The following is a 25858-nucleotide window of genomic DNA, read 5'->3' as shown; positions in this document are numbered from 1 at the left end:
GCCAGATCGTCAGAGGGGCTTCAACTCCACCTTCTCTGGGATTTTGTGTAGATACCTGTGTACACACTTTTCAAGCAGATACTTGCAGATGAACTTGAATGAAAAACATGAGTTGCACACCCAGGTCCTGGTAGGGATCAGCCCACGCCAAACCACTTGTGGGCTTCCCCCTGCTAATCAGTTGAACTACTAGTATATGTGCAGTTATAAAGCCACCTCCAGTACAGGTCCTACGAAGGGCTCACTAGGATTGATTGTTGCAGCTGATATTCCCCTAACACATCTAGGAGAAAGCCTCAGAGGACAGACTTAATAAAAGAGCAGGCATTTCATCATTGTTTTCAGGGCAGTGCTACTATAGTCATTAGTATAAGTTGGCAGTGATGTGCTGTTTCCTGTAGAGTTCAAATACATGAAAATTCTTCTCATGATTAACTAAGCCAGTCTGAATCTAGCATTTTTTTAAGCCCAGTCGTAAAAATAAATTTTTTTGAAGAACTCTTCTAAAGTTGGTTGGTTGTGGATATGACAGAACATAACCCATCTAATGCACTAGGGGAAAGTTGCTGTAATTCAGGATCCTGTTTGAGGTGAGTTTAGGTATTCTAAGTCTGTGCATTTCTTTTAAAGCTATGCCTGATGGTTTATTTCACACACCAAAGTACTAAATATGTTTTGCAATAATATATGGTGAGGGTGGAACCTGAAAGCCTAGCACTGAAATGTCAGATCAAGGTACTATACAAAGTATGATCACATTTACAAACAAGACACACAGAGTTGTCTTATGGCACAGCCTGCAGCGGTTACCGCAGGTCTCATTAAATAAGATCATGTTAGCTAAAACTTAACTTACAGGAAGGTTAAGGTGGGAGCTGACCACCTGTTTTCAGCCAATTTCCCCCCCTATTGAACTGAAAAAGAGCAAAGACATTTTTACATACAGCCCAGAGCTGCTGCAGGACCTATCAATATTGTTTTCAGAGGGGGTGGGGAGAGAGTAATAGAAATCATAAGCTAAACTGGTCATTTTATGTAATAGTCTTGTTGATGAAACATTAGAAGTACTATATTGCATGGTTAACAAGATTCTTCTCAGAACCAACAGGAAGAACAATACAGTATAAAATAAAAATGTAGAGTCCTCGGGCTTAGTCTGATTGCATCTTTCGCACCGAATACCAACAGAGTAGAGAGCTCAGCTACATTTTAACTACAAAAGAAGCCTCAAGCCTTAACACTACCCATTCTGGCAAGTGCTTCAGTACACAAAGCTGTTGGGAGAGAATTCTCAATCTGGGGTCATGAAAAAACTTGTCAGGGGATTGTGACCCATATACTGCTAAAAGGAAGGGGAATCCTGCTATGGAAGAGGTTGACCACTGTTCTACGCCTTTCAAATCAAGGGAGTTTAAAATTTGACAGGTTTGACACTGCTTACAAATAGATTTCCAATTATTTTACATAATGGAAGTGCAGTGCTCGCCCCCCCCCCCATACTTCACCCAAGAGGGATGCACACTTCCCTCCAACCTTTGGAAAGGCTCTTTTCTTGACAGTAAGCCAATCAATAAGCAAGACTCCCAGCATGGCATGATGGGGGGAGAAGCAACTCCATTAGGGGCAAAGAGATGTCATCCTCTTCTGGGATAACTGGACAATAGAAATGAGCGAGTAGGAAGGGAGAGGTCTGCCTTCTCCTCAAAATGCTCCACTCTGCAGTGCAGGTGCTTCTGGCCAGCAAGGCTAGAGTTAATTAGCAGCTGCTCAGTGGTCTCAAACTCAAATGACCATGAGGGCCACATGAGGACTAGTACATTGGCCCAAGGGCTGCATTTACTGACACCTGCCCCCCCCCGCCCTCAGCCCCATCCCCACTCCACCCCTTCCATGAGGCCCCGCCCCTGCCCCACCCCTTCCCAGCCCCCATTCCAACCCATTCCCTGAAATCCCCACCCCAACTCTGTCCCCTCCCTGCCCCCAGGTGTGTGGCAGGGGCTCAGGGCAGGGAATTAGGGTGCAGGAGGGGTGAGGGGTACAGCAGGGGGCTCAGGGCAGGGGGTTTGGCTGCAGGAGGGGTTCAGGGGGCAGGCTCCGGCCCACCGCACTGGGGGGAGGGCAGGCTCCCTACCTGCCTGCCTCCGCGCCACTCCAGGAAGCGGATGGAACCTGGGGAAGGAGGGGCGCAGGGGTGTGTGTGGCTGTTGCTTCAGGCACCACCCCCAGCAGTTCCCATTGGCCGCGGTTCCCCATGCGGTTCCAACAGCCACACAGCGCCCCTCCTTCCCCAGGTTCCATCCGCTTCCCAGAGCGGCTCTAGGTAAACACTGGAAGAGGGCGGGGGGGCCTACGAGGAGCTCACAGGCTGCAGAAAATAACCCCACGGGCCACGTGTTTGAGACCCCTGTGCTACGGGCTCCATCCTGCCAATGTGCGCTAGTCTCGGGGTATGGGGCACCTTTACAAATCATCTGATTCCAACTATGGGTCAAAAGGACACCTTCCAGCCAAAAGCCTGGATCCTGCTTTACTCCACCTGTTCACAAGCACAAGAACACGGTGTGTAGTTTATTTACCAATATTTCCTACAACAATAAAGACCAATTGAAGATGGGTCATCAGAATAAATTAAGTGACTATCAAGAAATTTTATTATACGTGTATTCAAAGTTAAAAATCAGAAGCAGGAGCAAGATTTATCTAGCATCTCTAAACTATGTGGGATACAGTACTTTGTAGAAACACAGCTGGAACGACTTAAAATATATTAATGGTGCCCTTTGCTCCTCCAATGAAAGAAGGCCATACAAAAGAAATTGGTAATGCTTCAAAATAAGTCTTCTAAACAATTGCAAATTTGAATTCACTGGAATAGTTATTGTATTTTAAATTGCACAAAACAGTATGTTTCTTCAAAAATATGTTTGGTTTTTTTACACAAGCAATATATCCTTCAGTGCATGACTGGTTTGTTAAATCTCAAGGTTTATTTTTGTGACCAACTGATGTTTTGCCAGCCATAATCACCTTGTTATATCTAAGTGATGCTATAACTACATTAATGTCATATTTGTTATAGAAAATATATTTGTTAAATTTAAAAGCTATGTAGCAGATTATAGATTATCTAGTGGTAAAACCTTACTGTGATTGCCACGGATGGGAGAATTATTCACAGGGAAGGGAAAAGTTAAATGCTAAATATGGGAGAGGTGCTAGATAGCCAAATTGGCAATTTGTTTTGCAAGAGAACATCCAAAGAAGTTGATGCTAGTGGGTGCTAGCTCTTTATTTGCTGGAAAGGGGTTATCCCAGTAGCACAGACTGACATAGGGGACAGAATGAAATTAAATCAACTAGCATTTAATCATACAATTCATTATCAAATCTACATAGTTTAATTTCCCAAGGCAGGTCCATAGCTCCTGTTCATGTTAATAGGTGGTGTGCGTCCTCACCCCCAAATCTTTGAGGCATATAACTTACAATGTGGCTCCAAACCTCCCCAAGTTTTACTTTTGCTGCAATGTAATCTAAGTAAGGTATTGATTAAAAGGATTGTAAATATAACCCATCTTGATTTTTTTTGGGTAGAGAGAACCACGGAGAAGAATGTTTTCAGAGATCTCTTTCTGTTAATCTTTACTATTAAACCAAGCGATTGGAACAAAAAAAGAGTTTTGGGGGGGGAGGGGGCGAAATTCTCATTTTCTCTTCCGTGTTTTCATTCCTCTCTCCTAAATGTCAGTTTCATCCCTGATTTACATGAGCTCATTACCTAACTTCAGGTCCTTTCTGGCACAAATGATATTTCATATGATAGTTTTGGAAAGACTTCTGTTTTCACGCTAAAACCTTCCATCGTGTAGCACGGAACTAATCAATGTAACTCGTCAAATGTAAAACATTCAACATATTCTTTTCAATACAGTTTCAGATCACTGAACAAATGTATTTCTTTTTCTAATACAGACTTGCCAAAAGCTCTAAATTAGCATTTACTCATTCAGATTTCAAATTTGAGAGGATAATACAATCAAACACTAGCGTGATGCCAGTTTCTGAGGGAAGCTATGAGAAGTGTGAAGAATTAGTAAGCTAAAAAAAAAAAATCCTTTAGCAAAATATTTCTGGAGAGGGCCCATAAAGTGGTTAGTCAAAGCCAGTTCCAAAAATATATGAATCCAGAATATACCAGAGATGGTATTTAGTGGCATGGAAATCTACCATCTTATTGTTTTTGAAATGCAAACTGAGTAAGATCATGACGCATTACTATCCCATGATATTAGCATACACTAGCTATAGTGGGCTATAAATGCATATCAAAAGTTTAGGACAATGATTTTAATTCAGCAGTGTCAACAGCACCACTTGGTTGTTGCTGCAAGGCTAACATTGCAGTTCTTTCCAATACCTCATCAATTTTTCTGCAAGAATGAACATATCACCTCCAATGGCAGCAAAAAGAGCTGACCTGCACATACTTCTTCCCTCACTACATAATACACTATAATATCAGTTTTTATGAAAATCCAGTGAACTCCCATCTCCTTTGCGACTCCATGGCATATCACTATAAAGTTAAATGAATTTCATTTTCAAACTGTTTAATAAGCTCTTGTATGACAACCTTATGGCATTACATATATCCTAATATTTATGGAACGTAGGTAATTCATGCACTTGACAGACCAATGTACATGGCAATATTTCCCTAAAAGTTCACTGTAAATACCAGCTGGAATCGTGCAATCTACGAAAACGTCAGACCTCCTCACTCAGCTTATAACGGCAAGGACCACCACTGCACATAGCATTTAAGATTAACAGCCCTCATCTGCACTCAGGCCAACTATTCCCAAGAAATATTCTGTAACTTCGTAGTTATTGCTTCAGAAGAGAATTTTAGAAATGTTTAACATTAATTTTTCTTCAAAACAAAGACAAGGTGGTAATTAAGTTAATGCTATAGCTATATATAGTTTCTTCATGATAAATGGGGAACTAAGCTTTTCCGCATAAAAATTTAGTTCATTTAAGTTATGTAGGAGGGGCTTTTTATTTTAGCGATCATAGCTAAGACAACAGGCTTGCAGAGCCCCCCATTTTAACAGCACTGTAAACATACTACATGAGCATGTGTGATTTGTGACATATCGTGGGCTGCCTTCACTATTGAGAATGTGCAGCTTATCTACTAAATAACAGCTACAAAAGTCCACTAGTTATATGTTAGCCAAGAAGAGGGAATAAAAGCCTGGGATTATTTACAGACACTTGGAAGCTATTTGAACAGAACAGATCATTTTAAAGTAGTTTTACCAATAACTGAACTTGCAGACGACACTCCAAGAAAGCCAGTAGATCAGGATCTCTTATGTCAAGCATTTACTCTTACTGCCACTTCAAGACAGAGGGAACACCTGCCCCTTAATTCAAACATTGCTTAAAAAAATAAGTCTTTCCTTCTTCCAAAGTTATAACCAATACTCCTTTTGGAGGCAGCCTAAACAGCTGCACACAGGCAGAGTTCAATGGGGTACTGCTTACTGGAAGGGACAGTAAGTATTTACTATTTGCACAAATTTGAAAAAACTAAACTCATTTTACTGATAATCCTTTAGCTACTGTACAAGATATTTCAGCAGAGAAAGCACATTGTTAACACTACATGTAAACCAAGTTATGACAGATCCTTTTATCGCAGTGTCATGTTGCAGGTAAGCCATTTTATGTTACATCAACAGGCTGGGAAATTGCATTTCTGCATCAAGGTGATTCCCGTTGAAGCCTATAGAAGAGCTTTGCTCTATTAAGGCGACTGTCCATCCTGGAAGAGCAAGAGAAAAAGGATCCAGCAATCAGTGCTTTTGTGACGATATTCCTAGGAGGGATTTCATTCATTCGGTGCATGTTGCTGTACATAAGGTGCATGAACCTGTCAGGTCCTAGGTCAGCGTGAGGAGAAGCCGGTTGCAAGGCTGCAACCAACTACTGGTGTCATGTCCCATATCTATAAGAAAAAACAAGATGTGGGGAACTACTCAGCACATCATATAGTATTAAAATCAAGAGTATAAGACCTACTCTAATATTCTTATTCTTTTGGCTACATGTGTAACAATATGCCCTAAAAGAATCAGCATTCAACAGGATACTGAATTATAGCGTTGTTTATTGTCAGCTTGGTCACCTTCTAAAAATTATATTAGCCTTGTGAACCAACAACATAGCCAAACTATGTTTGAAGAAAGGATTCTACCTTGCACAGCACGTTGTTACAGAGCTATAGAACACTAATGAAGAGGGTTTCCAAAGCCAAAATTGTTTTGTTTCATAAGCCTGTCTGTGGAAGAGTATAAAAGTTACTGGGCTGTTTCATTACTAGTATCTGCAGGAAGTGTAACCACAGTATAGCAGATGATCAAAAGATTTTATGACTTAAGGAAATTGAGCATCACTGCAGTAGAGCCAGAGATAGGACATGTGACCAAGGGTTATATGAGCAGTGCTCTGAACTGCTGCTTGTGGCACTCTACTTGCTTTGTCTAATGTGTGTTACAGGAGTGTTCCATGCTTTCCGACACTGCAGGATACACCTGCAGGCACTGGGCAAACATACTGGCACTGTCAAGATCCTCTCTCATCTGCCCAGCCAGCCACAGTAGCGATGAAACAAAGCATAGTGAGACATGGGAACAGGAGGAAATGAAGACAGGTATCAGACAGTAGGAAGTTGGGTAGTGTCAGATGGAAGGCGGAATATCAAGCTGGCAACACTAATATAATATTTGCATCATGGCAATTGAACACATACAGATTTCTCATGATGCAGTGCTGAAATACTCTATTAGAGAAGTAAAGACTTGAACTGATATTTGTGAGCCTGAAGCGGTCACTGTTTCACAATTAAATCCCAAAACTGCATCCAGACACATTTAATTTCCTCTACAGTCATCTCAAATGGAGTGACACAATGGGCATTAAAGCAAAACATTTTAAAATGCAAGTCCTTGGGCATGTGCTGACAAACCCCTTTGCTGAATGTATGCTATCAGCAAGAGCTAGCTGAGATTAAGTTCCTCATTTGGAAGCCTCAGACTCTAAATAGCAGTTAATTTCATGTCTTAATCACATTAGTATGAGACTGAAAACAGTTTCACTAAGACTGGAGGATCTCTAGGAAATCACTGATTATAGAGAACTCTGCTCCATCCCCCTTAGGGTCTGAAGAGCCCAGTTATCTATAGAAACTTCATACTTTGACCATGTGCAAAACAAATGAACTACTGTATCATAATTTAGGGAAAGTCCTTCAAACCTCAGTGACATGAATAGTTCCCCATTGAAACTCAATGGGATTGAAGCTCAATGAACCCTTTGATTTCAGACTCCTTGGGAGCAGGGACCATATCTCCTTAATGTATGGTGCTTTACAGACTCTGCTACTCAAATTATACAAACAGTTCTTTTAATTCATGGGGATTTCCTGCTTATTCACCATATAGGCCAAATGACAGTAGTGGGATTGATTATTAGAAAGTCTTTGTCCTTCACTACAATAATTAAATACTACTAAGTTTTTGACTCAGGCTTAACTCTTGCTGTCCACAAAGCATCAAGTTACCAGCTTGATTAAGTGTTTGCAACCACTAGCAAAGGCAAAAGAAAATGTCTCCTTAACTGACTGAGTGCATAAACTATTTAATATCGTAAAACCCAAAGTAAAAGAGTGAGTTATGTAACCTGTAGAGAAGAGTAAACCTACCTTCACAATCCGATCACTCCCACAGGTCACCATTAGTCCCCTAGAAATGTCCATAGACATGTGGGAAATGTTGTGTTTTCCTTCATGAAAAGTTGCCAGGGAAGTACGACTAGCAAAAGAAAACAGTTTAAATAAAAACCATCTATTAGACATTAAAACCAGATGGTATCATTGCAGCAATACAAAATAAAGCATTTATAGGGAAATTTCCGAAAAGCTAGTAAGTCAAACCTGACAACAATGCCTACCTACATGACAATGAAATAATCAGTAAGCTCTGCCCAGAGTACACTAATTACAGGAGGGACACATGCTTACCTGGGCTCCCACTTGATTTGTGGAAGTCCCTCAACACAGCACAAAGAAAAGTAGGAACATGGTAGAGAAGAATACAGTTCTTTGCTTCTAACATTTAAGAGCTGTAAAGTCTACTTTCCAACAAGTCAGTCAACTTTTCATCCAGCTGTATTGGTTACTAGATTAAGCGAGTGCCTGCTGTCCCTCTTCTCCCTTCAAAATGTGTGCAAAGCAGCCCCAAAAGAACCACCAATGTAATACAAGCAAGTTAACCTGACTGAGTCATCAATGTTCTTCGCTGCCTTGTGAAAGATAGAGGTTAATAAGGTACTAGCATGGAAAAAATTATGTATATTCTTTCCTGTGAGAAGGCTGCATATCAGAACTTGAAGGTATCGGATACATAAGTGAGATTTGCTTATTTACACATAGATTATAAACATAGTATGTAGTTACTGGCATTTAATAAAAGGCTGATTACATACAGATGAGCCACATCTGCCAGAGTTGTAACCAATCAGATACAGAGAACTTAAAGCCACCAGTTAGGTTCCTCCATAAGTTTCAGCCTTTAGTGTATAAAGTCAGTAATGGAACAACATCAGATCTTTAAGCATACTCACTCTTCATCTTTGATGGACTCAAAGCAAGAGTCACAGACACGGACCTGGAACTCAAAGCCCATGATTGGGTAGCTGGACCGCTTAGTGCTGCACTTGCCACACACTGCTTGACCACATTTCCTGCAGTGATGCTTCACAGGAGAATTAAAATAAGATGGACATTTCAGGACATGAAGTGTTACTTGAGAACTCCCAAATCAACAGGAGGGGTGACCAAAAAAATTATGTAACTTCCTATGATAGTTACCTTTCAGAACCAGTTGTAACCAAGGACCAAGAATCCCTGGGTTATATGCCAGCCCCAGGGAATTTTGCCATTGACTTCCAATAGGGCCCGGATTTTACCCATATACTCTACATCTCTTTTCTCCAACAGATCTGAGGGCAAGTGCCTCACAAATGAAAGATGTTCATTATACTCTTGCCTTCACTATCAAGAGGGGTGTGTGTGTGGGTAGGGGGGGGGCGAGTGGATTTCCCCTAGAACATTTAAGAGGTGAAAGTTCCTTTCAACATTTCCAAGAGATTCACACTCTGGCATAACTGAAGGAGGGCAAGGCCATTAGTGCTTCAGCACACCGCAACATGCTCAATTTAAGGCTAACATTTTGGTAGTAATTTGCCAGTATAAGCTCTTAGGCCATTTCATGCATTCAGTGTTTACTAACTGTAGTTCTCTCTTACATGCACACTTGTGCTCAAAACAAGTTTTACTTTCTTTTAACCCCATTATCCCCACACAGGACAACCCAATTTAATGTTTTTCTTCACTGTACTTGGTAACTTCTCAGCACCAAGTTGAGATTTCCTTAGTCACAATACTTTGCTGGCAATGAAGACACCAATGACCTCTACTGCTTTATATTATGTCTTTCTACTCATTTTTTCCTTTTCAAAAATGGATTGGAGTTGAAGTTTAGAAGTGCGGAAGAAGGGGTTGGGTATAAAGATAGAACACCGACACCAAATTCTCTACACAACAAACAGCACCACCATGAGTGATTTACAACCACATCCTCACCTGTCTCAACCCTAGTGTCTTTGTGTCCCACATCTGCTTTATATTCCAGAAGAAAGGCTGTTCACATTTCTGACAAGAATCACTTTCTAACCACTGAGGAGCCTAGCGGGGGAAGAGAGAAATACATACTCTTAGCACATATTCAAATCAACAAGGTTATGAACAGCTCAGGTTTTCATTTTTGTTTTTAAATGAAGATAGATGTACAGTGAATATTTATATAAATATCAAGAGGAGCCCTCTCTATCAGCTATGGACATTACAAACAATACACAAGAAAACCTGACTTGCTTTACATTCAGTGCGAAAGTTGGCCACACTCAAAAAGCAATTTGAGAATTCAGTGCTGAGCTGTGTGCAGAAGATAGAGTCATAATTATAGTTATCAAGATCTTTGTGCTCTTCTCACACAGTTTTTACCCCATAGCATTTCTTGTTACTGCCCTAATGAGAAAACTTGCTAAGACGCATCTGATTTGTTAGATTGCTGCAGGAGTTGCAGATCCCTCTGTCTTGCTGCCAGGATGATTCTGAATGGCTATAAAGTAATCTGAGATACAGAAACTCTACAGTGAATCAATTACTCCCTCAGAAGCTCTCACTCTCATCATGTCCTTTTCTTGGGGCTGCAGCACAAAGTAATTAAGAGAACTTTCATCAGCTGCATCCCACCTACTCACTTGCCCTCACTCCAAGTAAGTATGGGCCTCTGCCTCCCTATCTGGAAATGATGCTTGACTATACTGGGCTCTCTGGATGACATGAGCTATAGACATGCTAAGTAGTACTAACATTCTCAGATGTTACTGTGCTATAGCAGAGTATTCAAAGCATAACTCTGAAGTTAATACTTGCACTTTTTAGTAAGGTACATTTGTGGGACGATACATAACAGTTTTAGGGCATCTCCTTATGAGTTGGGTAAATATTCCCATGCATCTGATAAGGACCATATATCCTGGAAGCTATTTCAAGGTTAGTTTAACTCCCTTAAATTCCACACCACTGCAATATTGCACTTATGCCCAAGAGAATAGAAAAAGACATTGTTCTATGGTGAGTCATTTCCCATCTCAAATTTCAGAATAACCCTGACTACCCACACTGACTGCTGAATCAGGATCTCTCCACATTCCATAATGCTTCATCTCCCCAATAGACTAAACAGTAAGTGATATCCATTAACATTCCCTTTTCCATCACATTGGTGGATCTTCCTACAATAGATGCATCAATAAAAGGAGATTAGCAAATTCTTAATTACCCAGGAGTGTTGACAAATCAATTAAGGTGTGTGTGTGTGTGTGGATCCAGTCAAAATGAAAGACTGTCTCCATTTCAATAATGATGTGATAAGTTTCAGGGGCCACTGTTTTCATCTCCTGCCCATTAGGGTTTCCACTACTGGTTCAAGTTGCTTCTATTTCTCAATCTCCATTTAACGGCAGAAAATAGATAAATCAATGGATAATACATTAAAAACTACCAAAGTTTAATCCAAACTCCCACTAAAAATCTATGCCACTAGTTTTGGGAATTTCCTCACCATGCTGTCAACAAGGGTCTAAAAAGCTCTAGTGCATAAAGACTGCTTAGTCTATACTTTGTTCTTTAACTTGGTAAACAAAAAAACAAGCTCCATAAAATCATCTCCTCACTGCTCTAGAGCAGTAGTTCCCAAACTTGTTCCGCTGCTTGTGCAGGGAAAGCCCCTGGCGGGCCGGGCCAGTTTGTGTATCTGCAGTGTCCACAGGTTCGGCCAATCGCGGCTCCCAGTGGCCACGGTTTGCTGCTCCAGGCCAATGGGAGCCGCTGGAAGTGGCGGCCAGTACGTCCCTCGGCCCGCGCCGCTTCCAGCAGCTCCTATTGGCCTAGAGCAGTGAACCGCGGCCACTGGGAGCCGCGATTGGCCGAACCTGCGGACATGGCAGGTACACAAACCGGCCGGCCCGCCAGGGGCTTTCCCTGCACAAGGGGCGGAGCAAGTTTGGGAACCACTGCTCTAGAGGAATCGTCAGAGGCAGTGTATTTAACTCTATTACAGCACCATGTAGTGACTAAGGCCATGTCTACACTAGTGAGCTTACAGCGGCACAGCTGTGCTGATGCAGCTGCGCTGCTGTAAGATCACTCGTATAGCTGCTCTGTGCCGATGCAAGAGAGCTCTCCCATGGACATTAAAAAAAACAACCAAAAATCAAACAAAAACAACAAAACAAAAAAACACCTCCACGAGCAGTAGTAGTTATGCTGGCGGGAGAAGCTCTTCCGCCAGCATAGCACTGTCCACACCAGTGCTTCTGCCAGTGTAAATTACATCGCTTGGGGTGTGATTTTTTCATACTCATGAGCGAAAGAAGTTCTACTAACAAAAATGGTAGTGTAGACATGGTCCTACACCGATCCTGAACCGGTTAACAGATTCTGGAGGAAAAGGAATCTATGGGCTTGTCCATGCTGTGCGTTAGTGCACACCAGCTAGAGGTGTAGATTCTACTGTGCACCAGCATGCCATGCACTAATGGACCTGCATGGACCTTAGAAGTTCTCACGCATGCTGATGTCAACAGGACTACACCAATGCACTACATCACATCGTGTAGGCAAGCCCTTTGTTTAGCACTCAGCAGCAGTCACTTATCTGTTCCCTTTGTACAGCACCAAGAACCAGGGCTTCTGGTCCAACATGGGCTCCTAGGTGCTACCACAATATGTATAATGAAGACAACAGTGCTTGTGGCTTTGAAGATCCCTTACAAAGAAAACATGGTGTGCAGAGACAGAACTGAGAAAAAGCAATAAGAGCAGCCTATCACCAAGCCATTTTTTGGTTGGCTTGACAGCATTAATGTACTGGTGGCAAGAAACTACAGCTTCACAGGCTACATAGATTTTTCTATAGCACTTTATTTCACAATACACTAAGGAACATTTAACACAGAACAGGGTCTCAAGCCTTGCATAAACAATATTTCATTGTATGTTACTTATATTTAGTAATCAAGGGCTCTGTAAAATCTGGCTACTCAGTGAGTGACTTCTATACTTAATATTCTGTTTGAGGAGAGGGGAAGGGCTAAACTACAGTACCATTTTCCTGGAGACAACTAAGAGCAAATATTTTGTCAAGTCTGCATAACCCTACAGGGAATTCAATACAGTCTGCAATAGGGTGTTGCCTCTTGTAGTACCCTACAGGATTCTTTCCAACTATATTAACTAGAACAGATGTGGAGAGGGTACCTTTAGGTCAAACATGGCAGAGACCTACTATGTGGTCCATCCTTGTCTTTAATATGGAAGTGTGGTCTGTGGGGACTTGAGGTTTCAACATGCAAAGCTTCACCTTCGTCCCCATAGCCAGGCTTGCACTGAACAAAGCTCTACGGTCTTCGTGGACTTTGTCACTGCCCTTATCTTTATGGCAATCTGATATTTTTCATGGAAGCTGAGGCACTGAGCTCTGATTCCTGGCCAGTTACCAATGCTTGGTTAACTTGGGGTGACCTGATCTAGGACAGAATAAGCTGGAAAGCATAGCCATTGCAGAGTTCACAAAGTGGCAGTACCAGATCCTTTGACCTAGCATTTGCACTTACCTCTTCTCTGCTGATATCCATATTCCAAACGGCAATTCCTCCATCAGCTGAACATGAGACCAGTTGCCGCGTCAGCTGAATGTAACAAATGGCCTGCACCTTGTCACTGTAAACAAAGTGAACACTATTTATTCTTCCAAACATTTAAGCAAAAGCAACAAGTCTGGGTTTGAATTTTAAGAGTCACCTGGAAAGCTGAAAACAATGTCAGTAGCCAGGCATGGTCAGCTGTAGAACTATTTTAAAGCAAGACCACTAAGTAGTAACCTAAAGTGCCTGAAACGGAGAATCAAAGTTTAGAAGCTGGGCTTGGTACCCTCATTGCCAAGTGTTATTTCAGCACTGAAGTAGCTGCTATAGAACGAAGTGTTAGTATAGGAAGCAGCAGGTTTGACCTGTAAGCTGAAGATACAGCATCATGTCAGTGTTTTGCTAGTGAAGCCTAACAACAAATGGAATGCATCTCAGGTGACAGGTGTCTGAACTGAGCAGAACTGCAAATACGCCCGTCTTCATCCACACTCATATGTCAACTGAATACCAACTTATTAGGAGACAATTGTGAGAAAATAGTCATCAAGGAATAATGTCCTTAAAGATTCAACTGGAAACCCTTTTGCTGATGTACGAGTTGTTAGGGTTGGCAGAATTCAATTTAAAAGATTAATATTTATTTTCATCTATTTAGGTTTTTTCAGTTGCAGGAAATTATGGAGGAGTCAGACCACAGGGTGGTCAGAATAATTATTTAACAGTAGATGTTGATTCAAAAAGTTAAAGCTTTAACTGTTCAAACAAATCATCAACATCACATGTCAAATGAGGTAAATATCTTTAAACCAAACTAATAAGTTTTCAGGCAAAGTACAAAAAAATGCTGCTTCCCTGTAAATTTTCATTATTACTGACGGAAGTATTTTTTCATTGGTTTGTGCATGTGTAGTAGAAATTGGCGTTTACGGACATTTACCAATAAAAATCTAATCCTGCCAAGCCTAATTATTGGGATTCAATTTCTTAATCTCTTCCCCACCCACAAGTTCTTGTTTCCTTTAAGCATGGTGTTCACTCACTGTGTGAATATCAGCTTTCTTCAAGGAGGAAAACTGACTTACAGAAAAACAAGAATCTATTTTTGATATAGCTATCCAGAATGGAAATCTGTTGTGGATCTCCACGCTTTTAGTCACACATCGAATTTTCACTGTTTTGCAGTTTTCAGTTCAAAAGCAGTGTTTTTTCTTTCTGAAATGGAATGATTTTTCCCCACACTTTGTAAAAATTCTGCCACCATCTGTCCAGTGTGAGATTAAACAGGAAAAACTAATAGTTGATACACACAATCTTCCCAACAGGATACATGGAGGAGTGAAAGAAGCAGTGGAAGGTCCTCCAGTCACATAACGTCAAATTACACTATTGTAGCCAATATGTAAAAGTGAACAGTTGCATGTCAATGCACAGAAGAGTGGGAATTCATGTGCACTTGTGAGAAGTGCAGGAAGTCAGCATAGATACTTTAAAAATACTAACTATGCCAATAAAATAATTCTGTGATTTCATGACTAGTGTCTAAGATGAAGAGGAAGCATTAGAATAAAGGATTGTACATATTCACACTACTATGCAGATGTCATTGTACATTTCCACCCCCATCCTGCACAAGCATCCTCATGAAGGGTACATTATAGCAGTGGGACTTTACCTCCATGCAGCAAAAACTCCCAATATTAGCTGGAACACAGCTACAACACTGCAAACAAGGGTAGTCTCAGTACTGTCACCCACCTCTTTATTCTGGGAACTATTTTTATTCTCTGATCTCATCACTTCCCACATTTAAGTCATAGCCAAGAGAACAAAAATGCCTCTTATGACAGTAATGTTGCTCTGAGATTTGTTCCCCCCAGTCCCTGTTCATCACAGTCTTAAAAGAGTATTCTGAAACATGCTATCTTGTCTAGATATTATTCACAATACTTGGGAGTTGTCACATTTAGTCTTTCTGAAACCCCACAAACTAGTTAAGTATTTGGAAAAAAATAAAACAGGAAGTCACTGCTACATACTGATGGCCCTGAAGCAGCAATGTTCGGCCTTTCCTTCCACCAATATCCCACAGAATAATGCTGTGATCAGATGCTCCAGAGAAGAGTAGCCGTTGAACAGGATCCCACCACAGGGAAGCAACACTTCCTAAAAATAAATAATAAATAAAGGATGAGGTAATCTTTTATTGGACTAGGAGAGATATGCTTTGGAGATCATTCACAGCTCTTCATTCATGCTTCAGTTCGATCAAAGGTGATAGTCCCCATTGTGACTCTCCTAAGAGCATATTTAGTAAAGAAACTCACAGCCTAACAGTTTAAAGTCACTGAACTATCATCAGTTGGACAATCAAACTTTAAAAGACAAAGGATAGTGAGAAATGGGATAATTTGGTTTGGTAGGACTAATGCATATTTCTAAAATGCTCATTGTTGGTTAAACAGTCACAGGAAAGTTCAGGTTTTCATATAACACTAAAGCCATTTTTATTTGAAAAACCTAAATACTAACGTTTAATAAAGAACAAGACAAGAAGCTAAGCAATGGCTTTGGTTTTCTAACAAGATGAGCTATAAATTAGGTTAACAGCTTCCCCAAGTATATGTATATCTGCAGCCTAATAATTGTGTTTAATACCATTCCTTACTGGGCTCTTTGTAAGGTGAAAATAGCCATTGTGACAACTGAATCGATCAGGCAGCAATTTATTCATAATACCAATACAATAATGCATACAACTGGCAGTTGAGAGGAATACAAGTGATATCAGTCATTATACACGGACCTCTTATGTAATTAGCTCTGAATACAGTTGTGCTCTGACAGTATTCCAAATAAAAATTATTCCAAATATTTTAACGGCAGTGAGAAACTATCAGTCACAGGACAAACATGTTGCAGGGCAAAATGGCTCCATTGGTTTTTACAAAGAGATTCTTGTATGTGTTTCATACTCCTCATTAAAGAGCCCTTCAGCGTAACACACTGGCTTTGTAATTACTGAACACAGAATGCATGGTACTACATTAGGCCACCACTGTCATCCAAAAAAATGAAAGGAGTAGAATTACACTATTCAGCTGGTGATTTATTTTAAACCGGGGTGGGAAAACTACGGCCCGCAGGCAGCCTATCAAACCTTTTAATTAACAATTCAGTATGGCATCTAGTCATCCGTTTACATGACATGCAAGCTACATAGAAAAGAGACACTTAAATTCAGTGAGCTATACAATATTAAATCAAAGCAGATTTTCAAGTATCTGATCAACAGAATACAATAGACTAATTCATACTACACTCATTAAGTAGCAGTGTTAATTCAAATGACACTCATTTAGCTTGAGATCAATATAAGAAAAGCCCACAGGCAGAGAATTCTGTAAAATAATCATCTTATTTTCATTCTGTTCCACCTTCCCTGGTGCAGAGATTTCTGTGGTCAGGAGGGATCTGACCGATGAGAAGGATGTGTTACCAGGAAAAATGGCAGAATTAGAATTGGTGAGAGGTTATAAAGGTCCTTGCACCTTTAGCTAAGGTACACAGAAACTGGTGATTTGCAGGCTGAACTGACTGTTGCAGCGGTGGCACACGATTTTGCAACTGTTTCTACTAGGGAATGACTTTTGAGGTGGCAGAATCTGTCCCAGGGTTTGTTAGCAACAAGAAGGAATCTTGCGCTGAAAGCCCCAGAAGGGAGGGTAAAGTCACATGTGCTGCTGGGGAAATAGGAGTGTCTCTAATTCCTCAGTAGCAGTGGAAAATGGGCCATTGGGGGCAGGGATGGTCGTGACCAGTTCCTGTAGCCCCAGGGCTCAAGGCAGGTCCCTGCAGGAAGGGCTGGATAAAGCCAGCTCCTGTCCTGTGATCATCTCCCTGGGGAAGGAGATAGTACACCTTGTAACAGGGAGGCCTGCTGACTGCCAGGAAGTTGTAGTTCAGCAGGGGACAGGCCTGGTCCCAGGGTGCACAGAGACATGTATCCCAGAGATAGAAGTTGAGGTCCTGATGACTACTGTGGTGGGAACAGACCCAAAGGGCTCTGTAGCTGGAAGCAAACCCAACCTGAGGGTTTTTTTTTGGGGGGGGGGGGAGGGAGAAAGGGGGGGGAATTTGCTGGCCAGGGAAGGGTCTCTGTCATAGCTGTAGCTGTGAGCCCACAGCTGGATCAGAGTCACCTTCCCTTTTGGGGAACACAGGAGTGTCTGCCTCAGGGGGGAACCCAGAAAGGGAAGTCCAGATGGAAGGTGAGGGGGGAGAGGATGGTCTGCCCACCTTTTGTAGGAAGGCATTTCCCCAGAAGGAGGGTGAAGGATCTGCATCTGAAATGCCAGACCCCTCACCTGCGGATCATGTCTTAAGGGAAGATGGGGGGGGGGGTCAAATCTCCTGGAGGGGAGAGTCCATGCAGCTGACCTTTTGGGAACAGAGTGGGGTGACTTACCAATCCAAAGCACTCTATTAAAGAATGTTGTTCCTGCTACACTTGTAAGAGATAAAACTGTCTCTTGCAGGCAGGAGGAAGAGAGTTGCATTTGGGAAGCTTCACAAGTGGGTGGGGCCAAAACAAAGATTCTAGAGGGAGGGGCTGGAGGGGAGGCATGGTTGCAGTACACCCTTTCCTTGCCGAAACCTCAAACACATGCCTGAATTGAGAGCAGGGCTGATTCTCCAAAGAGGCAGGAGAATCTATGTCCAAGCACCTACCATGGTACACTCATAGACTCATAGACTTTAAGGTCAGAAGGGACCATTATGATCATCTGGTCTGACCCCCTGCACGCTGCAGGCCATAAAACCATCCCTGCCCCTTCCCTGGACTCTGCTGCTGAAGTCCCCAATCCTGTTATTAGTGACCTCAATCGGCAGAGACCCTCCTGCTAGAGATCCCTGCCCCATGCTGCGGAGGAAGGCGAAAAACCTCCAGAGGCTCAGCCAATCTGCCCTGGAGGAAAATTCCTTCCCGACCCCAAATATGGCGATCAGTAAGACCCCGAGCATATAGGCAAGAGTCTCCATCCTGACCCCTTTTAGCCATTATGCTATTTACCTACCATTGCTTGGTTTTCCTTGACAACTATGTTTTACCATTAAACCATTCCCTCCATAAACTTATCTAACTTAATCTTAAAGCCAGACAAGTCCCTCGCCCCCACCGTTTCCCTCGGAAGGCCGTTCCAATATTTCACCCCTCTAACGGTCAGAAACCTTCGTCTAATTTCAAGCCTGAACTTCCCCACGGCCAGTTTATATCCATTCGTTCTCGTATCCACGTTAGTACTAAGCTGGAATAATTCATCTCCCTCCCTTGTATTAATCCCTCTAATATATTTAAAGATAGCAATCATATCACCCCTCAGCCTTCGCTTGGTCAGACTAAACAACCCAAGCTCCTCTAGGGATTGGGAAATGCAGTGGACACTGGGCAAGCCAGGCTATGTGAACAAAGTCTGTCCATCATAAATTGGCTGTTAATCTTGTCTCTTTTGCTACTCCACCTATGGTTCAAAACAAGGGAATTAATACTAATGGTAAACCCTTTGAAGATGTGTGACATACCTGATTTTGGGGGAAAAAATTTGTACATGCTAGGGGTGGTGACAAGACAGTCCCACAAGCACGTTGCTTTTCAGTTTCTACCTGTAAGCAGGCTGGAAGCTTGGCACAGCAGCGAAAGCATAACAGGCCTACACTGCTGTGTGGAAGGGGGACTGGGACACACCGCCTCATGGCATTGGTGACTAAATGCGAAGACATACATTTTAATAGAAATTGCGATCTGCATTCTGTTAGCAATACTACACCCCAATACGTTTGCAGGCACCTGGGGACCAGGAACCCCAAACCTTTCTAGGACACCTATGAATGACACCATAGGATTTAAAGGTACTGGAAGGGGGCATGACCACAGACAAACAGGGATTTTACATGTACTGCCTCTGCCATACACAGTATCCAAGACTCCGGCAGTAAGTTCAGGAGGAGGGTGTGATGTTGTACTCCATAATGTTTTATGGAAATATGCTTATGAGTGTGAATATGATGTAACTGGAATATGCTTTATGCAAAAGATCTCTTGTACAGTATCATCACAAAGCTTATGATCTACTGAGTGTGTTCATCCCACTTGTTTACATATATTATTGCTATGTCTGGAGTTAGGAGAATAAGATAGAAGCTTCTATTACTGATGTAAACGTATTAAGTGGAAGCCATTAAAGGTGCTTCAGAATCAATGACCTGTAAATGGCTCTGTTTACTTGCAAACCTTCCCAGGTAGGAGCAGGCCAGCCCTGGAAGAATGGAGGCTGGGGTCTCACAGGACATGTGAACATGTCACCTGATACTGGAATCCATCTTAAACCTAGTACTTTTCCCATTTAGAAGGAGGGGTGGGGACCCAGAGTGAAAAAGATTCCCACCTTGTGACAAAGCATTAAAAGGGGGTGGAACAGAACAAAGGAGGCTGCCAGTCATGAGAACATCCCTGCTTTCCACCTAAGATGTCTGCTGGAACAAACAAGGACTGTACCAGGGGAAAGGATTGGGCCCAGAGTAGGAAGGAGTTTAGTCTGTGAAAGCAGCTTATTGGAACATCTCGCCAAGGGTGAGATTTTACCTGTAAATAGTTTCTTAATGTATTAGGCTTAGACTTGCGCAGTTTTGCTTTATTTTGCTTGGTGACTTACTTTGTTCTGTCTGTTATTACTTGAAACCACTTAAATCCTACTGTGTATACTTAATAAAATCACTTTTCTTTATTAATGAACCCAGAGTGATTAACACCTGGGGGAGCAAACAGCTGTGCATCTCTCTCTATCAAAGAATCAGACTTTAAGGTCAGAAGGGACCATTATGATAGTCTAGTCCGACCTCCTGCACAACGCAGGCTACAATCTCAGCCACCAACTCCTGTATCAAACCCCTAACCTATGTCTGAGTTACTGAAGTCGTCAACTTGTGGTTTAAAAACTTCAAGGTGCAGAGAATCCTCCAGCAAGTGACCTGTGCCCCATGCTGCAGAGGAAGGTGAAAAAAACCCAGGGCCTCTGCCAATCTGCCCTGGAGGAAAATTCCTTCCCGACCCCAAATATGGCGATCAGCTAAACCCTAAGCATGTTGGCAAGACTCACCAGCCGGACACCCAGGAAAGAATTCTCTGTAGGAACTCAGATACCACTCCATCTAACATCCCATCACAGGCCACTGGGCATATTTACTGCCAATAGTCAAAGATCAATTAATTGCCAAAGTTAGGCTAGCCCATCATACAACCCCCTCCATAAATTTGTCAAGCTTAGTCTTGAAGCCAGCTATGTCTTTTGCCCCCCACTGCTCCTCTTGGAAGGAGGTTCCAGAATTTCACTCCTCTGATGGTCAGAAACCTTCATCTAATTTCAAGTCTAAACTTCCTGATGGCCAGTTTATATCCATTTGTTCTTGTGTCCACATTGGTACTGAGCTTAAATAATTCCTCTCCCTCCCTGGTATTTATTCTATATATATTTATAGAGAGCAATCAAATCTCCCCTCAGCCTTTTTTTGGTTAGGTTAAACAACCCAAGCTCTTTGAGTCTCCTTTCATAAGATAGGATGATCCAAGGAATGGAAAACCTAGAAGCCCTTCTCTGTACCTGTTCCAGTTTGAATTCATCTTTCTTAAACATGGGAGACCAGAACTGCACACGGTATTCCAGATGAGGTCTCACCAGTTGATTGCTGCGTTCGGGAGGCAGGAGAGAGAGAGAGAGAGGAGACACGACAAGCCCTCGCTCCTCCCCCCTCCCTCCTGCTGGCGGCAATCAGCTAGCTTGCGGTGTTTTGGAGGCAGGAGGGAGGAGCAAGGACTCTGTGCACAGGCTCCCCCTGCCTCCCGAACGTGGCAAGCCAGCTGATTGCCCCGGCAGGGGGGGGAGGGGGGCAGGGGAGGAGCAAGGACTCGATGTGCCTCCTCTCTCCCTCCCCTGCCTCCTGAACGCGGCAATAAACTGGCTTGCAGAGTTTAGAAGAGAGGGGAGAGGAGCCAGGATGCAGCGTGCAAAGTAAAGGGGGAGGAGGTGTGGGGGGAGAAAAGGTGGATTAAGGGTGGAGGCTTGGGGGAAGGGGTGGAGTGGGTAGGCTAAGGGTTGAGCCCTCCGCCCCTGGTGCTTGCAGAGTAGGGGAAGCTGCCCTGGAACCTAACGCCCCCCCATTTACATTGATTCTTATGGGGAAATTGGATTCACTTAACATTGTTTCACTTAAAGTCGCATTCTTCAGGAACATAATACAACGTTAAGTGAGGAGTTACTGTATTGGCAATACCTCCCACCTTTGTGTCATCCGCAAACTTTATTAGCACATTCCCACTTTGTGCGCCAAGGTCAGGAATAAGAAGTTTAAATAAGATTGGTCCCAAAACCGATCCCTGAGGAACTCCACTAGTAATCTCCCTCCAGCCGGACAGTTCACCTTTCAGTACGACCCATTGTAGTCTTCCCTTTAATCAGTTCCTTATCCACCTTTCTATTTTCATATCGATCCCCATCTTTTCCAATTTAGGCAATTCCCCATGTGGAACTGTATCAAATGCCTTACTGAAATAGAAGTAAATTAGATCCACTGCGCTTCCTTTCGTAAAAAAAAAAATCTGTTACCTTCCCAAAAAAGGAGAAGGTCAGGTTGGTTTGGCACGATCTACCTTTTGTAAAACCATGTTGTATTTTGTCCTAATTACCATTGACCTCAGTGTCCTTAACTACTTTTTCCTTCAAAATTTTTTCCAAGACCTTGCATACTACAGATGTCAAACTAACAGGCCTGCAGTTACCCAGATCACTTTTCCCCCCTTTCTTAAAAATAGGAACTATGTTAGTAATTCTCCAGTTATATGGTACAACCCCCTGAGTTTACAGATTCATTAAAAATTCTTGCTAATGGGCTTGTAATTTCATGTGCCAGTTCCTTTAAAGTTCTTGGACGAAGATTATCTGGGCCCCCCGATTTAGTTCCATTAAGCTGTTTGCGTTAGGTCAGTGTAATAGAGGGTGGACAATTTATGAGTTTACCTTGTATAAAGGTTATACAGAGTAAAATGGATTTATTTGGGGTTTGGATCCCATTGGGAGCTGGGTGTCTCGGTGCTGGAAACAGGAAACCTGCTGGAGTAGTTTTTGGGTAAGTCTGCAACTTTGGGGGCGTGGCTCAAACCTGGGTCTGTGTTGCAGCAGGCTAGCGTGTCTGGCTTAACAAGGCAGGGTCTGGAAGTCCCAAGCTGGCAGGGAAAACAGGCTCAGAGGTTGCTTCAGCACGTCAGGTGACAGTGCCAAGGGAGTCTCTGTGACCGAACCCATCACACACATAAGACATAGATAAACACCTAAGAATCTATATCAATCACCACCATAATATCTATACATCTTAAATAGAACTGGGTCATGCAAAGCTGAGCCAAAACCTAACACTGCACATATTGTGCCATACATCAGGTTACAAGAATTAGTTTTAACTCAATTACACAGGCCTTATGCTATTCTACCAACACCTTAAGATATGAAGTTAAGTCCAATGCATGAACTCGAGAATTTATCCCATAATTTATGAACTCCTCTAAATAGCTTTGCAAAGTTTTCTTACATTTGATTAAAACATGCAGTGATAGCAATGTTGAACACTGTACAAATACGTAAAAGACACTGCCTTAAAGTGGTAACATTCTAGACAGTAAGGCTTGGTCTACACTACCCCCCTAATTCGAACTAAGGTACGCAACTTCAGCTACGTGAATAACTTAGCTGAAGTCGAAGTACCTTAGTTCGAACTTACCTTGGTCCACACTCGGCAGGCAGGCTCCCCCGTCGACTCCGCGGTACTCCTCTCGCCGAGCTGGAGTACCGCAGTCGACGGCGAGCACTTCCGGGTTCGACTTATCGCGTCCAGACTAGACACGGTAAGTCGAACCCAGAAGTTCGACTGCCAGCCGCCGAACTAGCGGGTAAGTGTAGCCAAGGCCTAAGATGGAGCCATTCCTTCACGTTAATGAATATAGGCTGACATTTTGTAAGGTGAGCCATCTTGTAAGGTGTAATGGTGCATATACATATGCACCATTTAAGGCAATTACTTTGAAGCTCATGCTCTATAACTGGTGCCTAGGATGACGGCAACGTGATCCATAGAAGCTCGTAGCCCAGAGTTCCCTATGAAACAAGTAGAGTTCTTAGTTACTTAAATATCCTGCTAATTTAAGATGTACAAGTTTTGTTGGTAACGTCTCTTTACAGAGAAAACTTTGTTCAGCAAGTGGTGACAGGCAATGAATTTGAGAGCTTAGGTCAGAACCTTCCCATCTTTTGCTGATAGAAAGTTGTATTACCAGAGACTGAATTAGCCAGGGAAGTGAAGGGGAAGTTAGTTTACCTTCATGCCCTTTGAGCGTTGTGATAACCGTGCATTTGTTCTGTTCAAGTTTCAGTAGCGTGATCTGTCCAGAGTAGTCCCCAACGAAGGCATGCTGGGTTTCAATGTCATATCTGAACACAAGTCAAGGAATACCACCAACTATGCTCAGTCTCACTTGCTTCTCTTTACAGCAAAAATACTCTGCCAGATGACTAAAAAACAAACAGGTTAAAGCAACAACCAACAGAAATCATACCGGAAAGATCTTTAGCAGCCCATAAACATAAATACTAGAGTGCTGATGTAGTACAAACCTGTAAACAAGGAAACAAAGGTTTACACAAAGGGTATGGTTTTTTTTTTGTTTTTTTTGTTTTTTAAAGTTCAGCTTTGCTTTCACCAGAAGTTTAAAAAGTGCAAGAATAATTGAACCTTCAATTAAGGATGTTCCTGAAACTCAAGAGGAGCCAAAATATTTTATGAACTAGACTGGAGACTTAGAGACAGATCAATAATCTGCTTTTAACTTACCTGAAAGTGCAGGAGAACTCATGGAATAGAGTCTTGCCTCCATAAGGTACCTTATATTCAGATTTAATGACAAACAGGATCAGAAATTACTCGTTTACTTCAGTTAAGGAAAGGGGAAAAATAGGAGAGAGTGTTGTTGCTACAGAAGGGCCTGAGGGAAGCCAGAACTGTGCCTCTGGAGTACCTGGAAATTTAATTAGCCCTACCTTCCATGGCAGGTATATCTACTGACCTCCTGTTTGCATTATTTGTATTCCAGTAATACTTCAATCCTGGTGATAAAGGCCCTTTGTGTGGCACTGTACAAAAAATAAGACTGTCCCTGCCCCAGAGACCTTACAACATAAGTGGATAAATCCTTTCCCTCCCTCCGTTTTGTAATGTAAGCTGAATGATCAAGATACTATATGGCAAACATAAAAGTTCCTTTTCAAAAGCTTTCCTATTCAGATAGGAAGTGGTGCCTGAAGAGCAGCTGGTATTGCTCTATCCAGAAAACAGCTGGCACCACCTATTCCTGGAAGGGACTTCCCCAGTCCCTGAGATAGGTTTATTGTTTGCTCTCTGCTGAGGCCACCACCAAAAGACAAGAGGTAACTAAGAGGGGTTTACTGTGTAGAAAGAAGTGCAGTATAACTAAAAAATTGTCACCACAATGGGGAGAAAGCTGTGCTTCCAGTGTCTTGTTAACAAGCATGAGGGGATTAAGAATTTGAGCGTCTGAAAATAAACAATCCTGTCCCTGAAAAGCCTATATAGACAGGCGGCCAACTGCAATGTCTCAGACTTATCAGCATTATTCCATCCTGAAGTTTAGGTGTCCATTATATAAATTATAATATATTGTTTTATCAGACACTACACTAAGAAACATCCATTCTGTAATATTTTATATTTGTATAAGCTTTTGAAAAAGATCATTAACTCATGCATCAAAGAAGCTTTTAACGACTGTGCTGAATATCAAACGTATATACTGACAAGCGGGTCATTCGCTCCCTACTGTTAATGATTCAAGCACACAATGTGTCGACAGGAAGCAATTTCCTTTGAAGAAAATAAAGGCCATGCCATGGAAAGCTAAATGAAACATTTTCTGTTAAAAACAAAGTATTCTAAATTTCACCCTTTCCTTGGAGCAATTTGTTCCAGATATTCACTGAAATGACTGAGGATTAGTTAATGACCAGAGTTTCCACCGGATGCTTATGGATGAGAACTCAGGGGTTGGGGGAAGAGAAGACTGGATTGTTTTGTGAACAGATCTTGTAATGAGCACTTATTATGCACAGAACTGTACTGTTATGTCAACATACCTAACTTGGAGACTGGTGTGAAACAGAGCATTGCCAAGAAAGAACAAATGCAGGAAGACAGAGCTACTTTCAGTTTGTTGCATTGTGTTTTGCAAGTTAAGTGTGGTAGGCCAAATCAGTGCATAGACCTCAAAAGAAAACACATGCTTCAAAGCAGTGTCATGCTTCATGCTGAATAGCTTCTTTTCTATTTGGTATAGAACCAATCCCTTAGCACATGGTTTGGGGAACTATATTGCTGGAGGACTACCATTTTTAAGAGGAGT

General features: G+C 42.2%; 1 protein-coding gene across 1 annotated transcript in view; it reads right to left on the bottom strand.

Annotated features, from left to right (window-relative positions):
• Window positions 1-2628: 2628 nt before the first annotated feature.
• The window catches only part of WDFY1 (WD repeat and FYVE domain containing 1), a 44591-nt gene continuing 21361 nt past the window's right edge, over window positions 2629-25858 (bottom strand). The window contains exons 6-12 of the mRNA XM_005282546.5: window positions 23764-23876; window positions 15381-15507; window positions 13312-13417; window positions 9713-9814; window positions 8692-8822; window positions 7772-7880; window positions 2629-6016 (exon numbers count right to left, since the gene is read on the bottom strand). Coding sequence (XP_005282603.1) covers window positions 5957-6016; window positions 7772-7880; window positions 8692-8822; window positions 9713-9814; window positions 13312-13417; window positions 15381-15507; window positions 23764-23876 — 748 coding nt within the window. The 3' untranslated portion in view covers window positions 2629-5956. The remainder of the gene's footprint in view (window positions 6017-7771; window positions 7881-8691; window positions 8823-9712; window positions 9815-13311; window positions 13418-15380; window positions 15508-23763; window positions 23877-25858) is intronic.

This window comes from Chrysemys picta, chromosome 9, assembly GCF_011386835.1.
Source record: "Chrysemys picta bellii isolate R12L10 chromosome 9, ASM1138683v2, whole genome shotgun sequence".
NCBI classification, from domain to species: domain Eukaryota; kingdom Metazoa; phylum Chordata; order Testudines; family Emydidae; genus Chrysemys; species Chrysemys picta.
This window is presented reverse-complemented; position numbering and strand designations above follow the sequence as displayed.